At 46.9% G+C, this 10,081-nt stretch overlaps 1 protein-coding gene across 1 annotated transcript; it reads left to right on the plus strand.

The window, feature by feature from the left end:
- Nucleotides 1–1,898: 1,898 nt before the first annotated feature.
- On the plus strand, nt 1,899–9,343 carry RPL7 (ribosomal protein L7). Its single transcript, XM_054385375.1, has 7 exons — nt 1,899–1,927; nt 2,406–2,508; nt 3,170–3,336; nt 4,362–4,499; nt 5,311–5,420; nt 6,462–6,672; nt 9,284–9,343. Exons 1-6 carry the CDS (start codon nt 1,914–1,916, stop codon nt 6,668–6,670), a joined length of 741 nt encoding a protein of 246 aa, XP_054241350.1. The 5' UTR covers nt 1,899–1,913; the 3' UTR covers nt 6,671–6,672; nt 9,284–9,343.
- Nucleotides 9,344–10,081: the final 738 nt, after the last annotated feature.

A 10,081-nucleotide genomic window follows, 5' to 3' on the forward strand; every position in this document is an offset into this window, starting at 1 on the left:
GCTGAGGGCAGGGAGACAGACTCCTCTCCCACCGCCGTTGGTCCCAGCGCACCGCCTAGGGCAGGGTTTCTCCCCCTCTCCGCGCCTCTCACACTGGGAGCCGAGCGCTGCCGCGGCCCCGCACCCTTCCTCAGTCACACACGCAAGCAGGGCGCACAGACACAACAATGCCCGCCTGCTGCTATCAGCACCTCTGCAGCGAAGAACGATCTCCCCGCCACTGGCATTGAGCATCTTGCGCGCTCGACCCCCTATATAGGGCGGGCCGGGCGGCTGGGCCCCTCCCCGCGCCGGCACAGCCCGCCCCGCAGTCCCGGGACCCCCGCCTCCGCTCCGCCCCGCTGCTGGGGGCGAGTCCCACGGCCGCAGTAGGCCTCAGCGGAGGGCAGTGGGCGCGGTCGTTCCTCTCTACCACTCAGGGGCGGGCGGCCCCCGGCGGTGCCAGCGGCCGGTGCTCAGCAGAATCCCGCCTCCCGGCCGCGCAAAACCCGCGAACTGCATATCCCGGCGTGCGCAGCGGCCTGCCCGCCAGAGCGACGTCTTGAGGCGGCTGAGGAGAGCGGTTGTGGGCGCGCTGCTTGCAGGCTTTGCTGGCTGGAGGGCAGGCCTGCGGCGGTTTTTACAATGCCGGAGCACGGGTCGGAAGAGCACGAACGGGGTGCCCCCAAGTGCTGCTGGGCTTGCCCACCTCGGGTTTCTGGTGTTGAGCTGCGAGAAACTGCTGAACAAAAAGCACGGTGTGGGTTTTTCAGTCTGTCAGCCAGATACGGACGCTACTAATATCTGACCGGCTGCTGACTGAAGCGGGAGCTCAAGTGTGTTCTTCTGTGAGGGAACTGCCGCTTGCTGCAGGCGGGCGTTCTGCGGACACCAGACACAGCGCCGGGAGCAGCCCACTCCTGGCACCCGCCAGCCCCAGAGAACAAGCAGAACGTGCCCTTGCGAATTCCCACACGGTGGTGGGCAGGCAGGGCTCGTTCCGCCGCCGCTGCCCACGAGCAGCGCGCTGCGCTCCCCTCCCTCTGCAGCCAGAAGTTGCTGGGACGTTGCAAACGCTGCCTCTCAGGTTCGGCAGGAATTCAAGCTCAGGAGTTTTGGGAGAAAGCGCTTGGTACAACCTCTTCCTTCCGTAGATAGCTTTATTGCACGTTTACCTGTTGATTTTAATGACTCCCTTTTACAATAACTTTAATGAGAGCAGGTAGCACAGTCTTCTGTATTAGCACAAAGTAATACTATGTTACAGAAATCAGTGGGGGCAGAGCTGGGTTCCACAGCATCCTCACAGCTCTTCAGTACTGCCTCGCACCTCTGCGAGCTGTCAGCAGGCAGCCAAGACCCATCGACACCCCAGAGGCTGGCGATCCTCCGTGCCTGGGGACCGCTGTGGCGGGGCTGCTGCCTCGGCGCGGGACAAGAGTCAGGCCCAGGAGCCACAGGAAGGAGCCCTAGCAGTCCCAAATAAACAGCCGCAGTGCCGGGACGGGCTACCGGTATGGCTGTTACTGCAGAGCAGCCGGTATCAGCGGAATTGCCCAGCTCTCAGCCGCCCTTCCCGCCTCGGTGCTACAAGCGCAGGGCTTTTCGTACGGGTGTTAAGGTTGGCATAGCGCCCGTCTTACACGAGATGCCCGGACGCCCCACCACTGCAGAACACCTGCGGAGAAGGCCGGACTTGACGGCGAAGCGGCTCCGTCCCGGGACACAGGCCGTCTCAGTCCCACCGGACGGAAAGCAGCTCCCGGGAGCTCTTACCTCAGGCACTCACTGGCCACCCCGGAGCCCGCTCCGGTCAGGCAGTGCCGCGGACGCCCAAATCCGGGGTCCTAGCGGCGTCCAGGACTCTGCCTGTGCTGCTGAAGTGTTAAGTGGGCCCTGCGCATGCGTCCGCTCTCTCTCTTCCGGTGCTGACCATGGCAGAGAAGGAGTAAGTGGCTGCCTCACCTGGTGATAATCCGCCGCCATCATCGGCTGCAGTGATGCCTCTTCCCTGTTTCTCCCCCTGGGATATTGCCTATGGCTTTGCCTAGTTGTTAGGCCTCTGGCGGCGATACGAGAGGGGACGCAAGTGGCCTGGGGCCGGGAGTGGTGGGACGATAGGGCCAAGCGCGGCGGGGATATGGATCCGCCGGTCCTGTCCCTTTCGTAGGCGGTGGTTGCTGCACCGGCCTCCGGTGGGGTGGGGAGGGAGAGCTGGCTTCCAGCGCCGTTTCCGTGGGTGAAGGACCTGGAACCGTGGCTCATGTTGACTTGACGGGCGTTGAACTTGTCTCGGTAAACTTGCTGGAGGTAACGAGGCCTTCGAGTGTCTTGTTGAGTGTTATCGTTGAAGTTTGTCGGGTGTACCTTTACAGCCTTGTTTCATATCAGCCGAAAGAGGTTTTTTTGTTTCTGTTTCAATTCAGAGCAAAGAAGGTGCCATCTGTACCGGAGAGCCTGCTGAAGAAGCGGCAGGCGTATGCGGCTATAAAAGCCAAACGTCAGAAGAAGATTTTGGCTATAAAAAAGGTGAATGCTTCGTGGTTTTCCAAAATTGTCATTATAATTAGCTGCTACTGATTGCAATGTATTGCAGTACAGGAGTGTACAGTATTCAGGTTTGGTACATCGATGTTTTTATAATGTGTTGGGCTTTTTGCCACTACCAGACTAGTTCTGGATAGTGTGTTCAGTTGTCTCTAAGATTTCAGTTGGCCTTCTACAAGACAAGAGGTTATGGTCTCTGAGAGTAAAATTGATGCATGCTAAATTGTTCAAGGTAAGGGAGCACTGCTATGCAACAGTCTTGCCAGTTCTCTAGAGCATAGAATCACAGAATTGTTTTGTTTGGAAAAGCCCCTTAAGAGCAGAGTCCAACTGTTTGCTATCTCTAGTAAGGCTGGTTCTAAACCATGCCCCTCAACAGCACATTTCTGCTTCTTTGAAACAGCTCCAGCAGTGGGGATTCGACCACCTCCCTGGGGAGTATGTTCCAGTGGCTGAGAGCCCCTGCAGTAAAGAATTTTTTTCTCATACTGAACCTAAGCATCGAGAGTGATGCTAAACTCCATGATTCAAACAGATGTTTCCTTTAATTGGTATTACTTGTGGGAAATTGTAGAGTGTGCTGTGTTGTTTAAAAGTAATTCTCTTGCGTTAAAAGGCATTCTGTGCTTTTGTTGATTTTCAGTTCCGTAAGGCACAAAGAAAGCTCATCTATGCCAAAGCCCAGGCATACCACAAGGAGTACAGACACATGTACAGGCAGGAGATCCGCATGGCCAGGATGGCCCGGAAAGCTGGGAATTACTACGTCCCAGCAGAACCCAAACTGGCATTTGTGATCAGGATAAGGGGGTAAGAGTGAATACAGATGTAGACAGCTCTCTATTCAGAAGGACTTCGTTGGCTTCACTGTTACCTGTCTCTCTTGGGGGCTTAAATGTCTAGCTAAAACCCAACCTTCCTTCCTCTGGTGGCTTGGGAAGTTGCTGACAGTGTATGTTGTGTGTGCACCAGAAGGCTTAATTAAGAGTAAAGCTATGATGATAGCTGTGTCTGCTGTGTCTTCAGGAATCTGTTAAGAAGAAAGCACAGCTACAAATATCACAGAAAGGTAGGAGTTGGAAGGGACCTCTGGAGATCATCGTGTCCAGTTCCCTTGCTAGGGCAGCTTCACCTGCAGGAGGTCACACAGGAACACATCCAGGCAGGTTTTGAGTGTCTACAGTCATGGAGGCTTTGCCACCATTCTGGGCAGCCTATTCTAAGGCTCCATCACCCTGAAATTAAAGGAGTTCTTTCTCATGTTTAGATGAAACTTCTTATGTTCAAGTTTGTGCCTGTTACTCTTTGTCCTGTCACTGGGCACCACTGGGAAAAGACTGGTTCCATCCTCCTGACACCCACCCTTTAAGTATTGATAAGTGTTGATGAGATTCCCTCAATCTTCTCTTTCCCAGACTAAAAACACCTAATTCTCTCAGTCTTTCCTTGTAAGAGAGATGTTCCGGTCCTCTCAGCATCCTAAATATGTGGAAATAGGTGTTCTGTTCTACCTTAACCTTCATCACATGACACGCCAATATTCCCCAATGTTCTACTAAGCTGTGTTTGAAGCATTGCTATAACTGTCCAGTGATGAAATCTTAAGGAAAACAGAAGGTGTGATTGGAAAAGTTATGTTCAGGAGAGCATAAAGATATAAATTGTTGTGGTAAAGGCTTATTTCAGTTCTTTTTATGGAAGTAGATCTGATTTAATACCAAAATGTACAATGATGTGTGTAATTGGTAAAGGGGTGGTGTGTTTTGTGTGGGAACCCGATGCCTGCTGTTTTCTGACATGTAGATAACTAAGGCTTTCTTTCACGTGTTTTCCAGTACCAATGGTGTCAGCCCCAAGGTCCGCAAGGTGCTGCAACTCCTTCGGCTGCGCCAGATCTTTAATGGCACCTTTGTGAAACTCAACAAAGCTTCCATCAACATGCTGCGGATCGTGGAACCCTACATTGCCTGGGGGTGAGTGAAAGGGCTGCTGTCAGTGCCTTTTGCATTTGGCTGCACTATGCTTGCAGGTTTCCCTGAGTTCAGATTTTTTTCTGTATGCTTTTCCTGCTTTGAAGTCAAAACGTGATTAAGGCAGTGCTTTATAAAGGTAGGTATGATGGCACTCATATTGGTGTTCTTGGAAACTTGATGTGAGTAACATTTGTCTCTGTGGCTGTTGCATTTACATTTGGGTTGGAAGGGACCTGAAACACCATGGGCAGGGACACCTCCTACTAGATCAGGTTGCTCAAGGCCACATCCAACCTGGTTTTCAACACTTGCAGGCTTGGAGCCTCCACAGTTTCTTTGGGCAACCTATTGTATCTCACCACCCTCATGATGAAGAATTTCTTCCTAATGTCCCATCTCAATGCACCATCTTCCAGTTTGAAGCCATTACCCCTCATCCTTTCATTCCTTGCCTTTCTCAGAAGTCCCTCTTCAGCCCTCTTTGATTACTGGAAGGTTGCTGCAAGGTCTCCCTGGAGCCGCCTTCATAGTAGAGGTGCTCCAGCCCTTGGTGGCCTCCTTTAGACCCTCTCTCAGTTCCATGTCCTTCTTGTGCTGGGAACTGCAGAGCCGGACACAGGACTCCAGGTGGGGTCTTGAGTGGAGCAGAGGAACAGAATCTCCTCGCTTGTCTTGCTGGCCTCACTCTTTTTTCATTTCAGCATCCCACGTGCTGAAACAATGCTGCATTGTCTCCAATTTCATTGGGAAGTGGTTAGCTTGGGATGTGGCTTGCAATGACTTAATTTTTTTTTTTCTTTGACTGTTGCAGTTACCCCAACCTGAAGTCTGTGCATGAACTGATCTACAAGCGTGGCTATGGCAAGATCAACAAGCAGCGCATTGCTCTGACTGACAATTCCCTGATTCAGAAGCGCCTTGGTAAATACTGCTGCCCTTAAAGTCCAGCCTGTGGCACTGAGTGATGAACACAAGGCTGGAGAACTGGCTTGTTTGGTTCTTCTGGACCATAGTAATGCTTGGTTAATATCTTTACTTCTGTGTTCAGAGCTTACTATAACAAAGCAAGCTGGAAGTAGTGGTTAATATGAGGAAGTATTGAAAACAGTGTAAAGAATCAAATTACAGCATTTTAAATTTGTAATGTTAAATGTAAACTTCATCTTCCATAAGCCAGTAGCTCTGGCAGTAGTGAATAGGTGCTGCAGCCGGAAAGAAGCTTATTATACATAGCTCTGAAGTTTCAAACTGAACATTACATAGTGTTTATGCCTTAGACCTTCATGATCCAGTAAACAGGGTTCTTAAACTTCTTGGAAGAAGTAGCTATTAAAGGTGGTTAGTTTAGTTTTAGTTGAAGCATGGTGGACATGCTAGGTGTGAGGCAAACGCTGATGTCTCTTCCTTTTTCAGCACTTGAAGTTAGACTGTCATGTTTGTTTCTTCTCCAGAGTAATAGGTAATCACATTCTAAAGGTATAAGTATCTCACTGCAATCACTTCCCTTTTTGGCACTGTGTGTTCAGAGCAGTTAGCTCCCAAGATGTTGCTGAAGACTGGAAATGTGCAGTTGCATTATTCAGCAGCAGGAGGAATTCAGTGAGTTTCCCTGAGATAAATTCAAGTACAGTTCAAGTGTATTGAATCTAGTTTTGCCTCAAAGAACATAGTGCGATTCACTAAGTGAGATTTGGGGGTGGTTGTTCCTCATTGCAGCATAGAAGTATTCAGCAGTTGAAATCAAGGCCTCTTGCCAAATGGAACAAGTAAATAACGTTGAGTTGGCTGCAGCTAATCCATTGGCATTGGAAAAGTCAATGATGGGGTGTTGTGGCAGTGGGTGCTTTCTGACTTCCTGAAGCTTATCAAAATAAGTAGGTGTGGCAATAACACCTTCATGATTTTTATCTTATTGGCCAGTGGCTCTGTGGCCTTTCTGAAAACAACATTCCTGAATTTTAGGAAAGCTTGGCATCATCTGCATGGAAGATGTGATCCATGAAATTTACACTGTTGGCAAGAACTTCAAAGTTGTGAACAACTTCCTTTGGCCCTTCAAGTTGTCTTCTCCTCGGGGTGGAATGAAGAAGAAAACCATCCACTTTGTGGAAGGTGGGGATGCTGGGAACAGAGAAGATCAGATCAACAGACTCATAAGGAGAATGAACTAAGGGTGAGACATTACCAGCAGTTAATACTCTGATCCATCTCTGCTCTGTGGGCTGTTGCCATGATAGGTCGAACATTCAGGTTTCATCTGTATTAACTCACGCTTGAGTGGTACCTACAGTATAAAGGGACTTGGACAAGATAGTGTGCTGATTTTATTTTTGAAGTCATACTAAAGCTTCAACATTTGTGAAAAAATAAAGTCTTAGTTATAGATGATGTGTTTAGGAAGCATAGACATTACTGACAACATTTTTCATTTACCAGTAGTTCGCTTTAAAACCTTACTTGGGTTTTATTTTTAATTTATATTATTTCCTTTTTTGGGATGGGAAGCCTTGAGATCTTAGCTAAAATTTTCATCCCTCGTTCATGAATTGTTAATATGATCAAAGTCTTGTGGTTGCAAGTACCGTGGTTTGGTTTTTTTTCAGATTGTCTGATTTCTGCTATAAAAGCCTGTTTAGGATTGGGACAAATTAAATTATCGATTTAGATCATTTCAATGGTCTGAGTTTTCAACTTGTTCAAGCTTCAAAAGGATTCATTGTGAGCTTTCGTGTTAACATGACCGAGATGGTAATTCTGAAAGACTAATTTGCCCATTGAAGTAGTTTGTCTTTTAGAAATGAGAAGATTCATTAACACTTGGAGCAGTTTGACAGTCGCAGCCAAACCCTGAAGTTAGTATCTACTTCAGACACTCCATCTTCTTGTCACTCTTTGAGAGAGGTCTCTGCTACTCAAAGCCAGAAGTGTTTTGGTTTTTTTCATAGTTCTCCTATTTCCTATTGCTTTTTTCTACTTCTTTTACACTCTACACCAGCTTTGGTGTTGCCTAGATCTTACTTTCAGTCATGGATAAATAAATGCCTTATTGGTGTGACAGATGTGCTGGGATTTTACAGAAGTTCATTGTGTCAAGATGCTGGGAAAGAATAACAGGCAAAGATCCAATTTTCCTCAAACTGATTTTTTACAAAGGCAGGAGGGTTTTATCAGTTAGCTTGGTTTTGGTTTTGTTTGGGTTTCTTCTTCTGTGGTGTTTCTGGTTTGGTTTTGTTTTTTAGAACTGAGATGAAGAGTTTACATAGGAATTCCCAACTTCCAACTGTTGGTTAATAAAATAGTGGGTATTGATGGAACTTTGTAGGCTAAAGAGGTGTGGCTGATGTTTGGAGGAGTCCTCAGAGTTGCATGTTGCTTTATTGTCTCCATCTGTGAAGCAGCAGAGATTGAAAGCACTGTTGACATGGCAGATGGAAACTTGTGCTTTAGGAAGAGAGTTGCTTACTGAGAACTATGTTCTTGTGAAGCTTTGTATCTCAGTTGAGGGAAGCAGTGGGTAACCCATGGAGGCAGAGTTGCTGTAGCTGCCTGGGGTGATGTTACATTACTCAGACCAGCATTCTTGTAGAAAATCTGCTGCTGATGGCAAAACTCTAACAAGTTCAGTGCTGGCAGATACTTCCCTGGGGTTAGTGCACAAGGTTTCCTAACCAGGATTGAGCAACACAACTTTCACTTCATGCTGCTCTCTGGTTTATGAGCATAAGATGGAAACTGCTATTTTTTATTTAAACCCAGCAGTTTTCCTGTCCGTGCAGATTTTTTTTTTCTCTCCCATCCTCACTGACCAAATTCAGGAGTGTATTGATGGTCTTGCGCTTTTGGGAGTCTTCCTAAGGAGGGGAAGCTTCTTGTTCACTGTTGCAGTGGCTGTAAGCGCATGTGAGGAGGAAGTACATTGGCAGAGAAACTAGGGATACTCAGCTAGTTGGTTGTGCGTTGCACTGCATCTTTAGCTCAGCATCCCTTCTAAGCAACAGACATTGAGGCTTTACTTCACCTTCCAGTTTGGGAAATGATGCTGCAGTTAGTTTATTAATTTATCCTTATAAGCAGTTAGCTGTTCTGCTTGGGCTGCATACAAACATACCTCTGGTGTAAAGCTAAGGTAACTGTTCTTGTCTCCTTCACTTTCTGTTCCTGCTGCGACTAGAGTACTTGTTTAAAATATAACCTACATGTAGGAAGTTAAAGCCCTTAAGTGGTAGTCTCAATTACTATATTTTTTTTTAATAAATACCTCCAGTAGCAATTCCTTCATACAGTTTGGGGACCTAGAACATAGTACTTGAGACCTAATTTTGACAATTCAGTGTAGGCACGATACTGAATTTCATTAGCTTTCAAGCAAACTTTACAGGAACCTGGTCTCAAGTCTGTTTCTTGCTTTCATGTTTGTATGTAAACAGTCCCTAAAATGTGCTGAAAATAGATTTACTGCAGCAAAAGTTAGATACACACAATGCCCAAATATGTCTTTAAATCTCAAGCTCCCTCTTGCTATGCTTTTAGACAGATGTGGAAATGGGTACCAATAGTTCAAGGTACCAGTGTTCATCTTGTCGGTTCTGGCACTTAAACACTGTTTTGATTGAAGAGATGTCATACAGAAGTTAGCCATTGGGTTTAAGATTACTTAAGTGATACATCCAGTGAAATCAAATTAGTATTTTCATCTTAAATTCTAAACTAGAAATGTATTAATTTTTCAGGTGACAAAGTCCTTTCTGTTCTACATGTCTAATGATATGTCTTTTCCCTTTCAGATTCAGTTGCTCAGCTGCAGTCTTTCAAGTTCTGATCTGTTAATAAAACCATCTTGCACAAAACAATGTCCTGTTGATTGGTCTCTCTTTATCATCCTCCTTAGTGGTGGTTGCTAAGTTCACTTTGGAGTAGCATGGTTCAAAGAGACTTTCAGTTTGCATTAGCAGCATATAGATACACTACTTTAGTTCATCTGAAGGGATTCATGCAAGTAACAGATTGGGTTATTTTCAGTGCCAACAGTGGTTTTTGTTGTGGTTAAAAGTCCAGTAAATAACAAACTGAACTGTGCTGCTAAGTGGACAGGATTTCTATTTAGTTGCAGTGCACCTCAGAGCTGTGTGAGAAGATTTTTCTATGTAAACACAACAGTAAATAAGTGCTTCACATGTATAGAACATTACTGGGTTCAGTTTTGGGGCCATCGCTATGGGAAGGACATTAAGGTCCTGGAATGTGTCCAGAGAAGGGCAAGGAAGGTGGTGAAGGGTCTGGAGAACAGGTCAGGTGAGAAGCCTGGAGTTGTGTGGAGAAAGGGAGACTGAAGAAGGACTTGCTCTGAAAGGAGGTTGGAGTGAGGTGGGGGTTGGTCTCTTCTCCCTAGTAACAAGTGGCTGGATGAGAGGATGTGGCCTCAAGTTGCACCAGAGGAGGTTTTAGGCTGGAGATTAGAAGAAACTTCTTCACTGATGGGATTCTCACCCACTGGAACAAGCTGCTCAGGGAGGTGGTTGAAGCCCCGTCCCTGGAAGTTGTTTAAAAGAGGCAGAAATATGCTGAGGGACAAGGTTTGTTCC

The sequence above is a fragment of the Indicator indicator genome, chromosome 12 (genome assembly GCF_027791375.1).
Source record: "Indicator indicator isolate 239-I01 chromosome 12, UM_Iind_1.1, whole genome shotgun sequence".
NCBI classification, from domain to species: Eukaryota; Metazoa; Chordata; class Aves; order Piciformes; family Indicatoridae; genus Indicator; species Indicator indicator.

Coding starts and splice junctions, on each gene's coding strand:
- RPL7 (XM_054385375.1), top strand. Junction 3,337..4,361: donor TTTGTGATCAGGATAAGGGG/GTAAGAGTGAAT, acceptor CGTGTTTTCCAG/TACCAATGGTGTCAGCCCCA. Junction 4,500..5,310: donor GAACCCTACATTGCCTGGGG/GTGAGTGAAAGG, acceptor TGACTGTTGCAG/TTACCCCAACCTGAAGTCTG.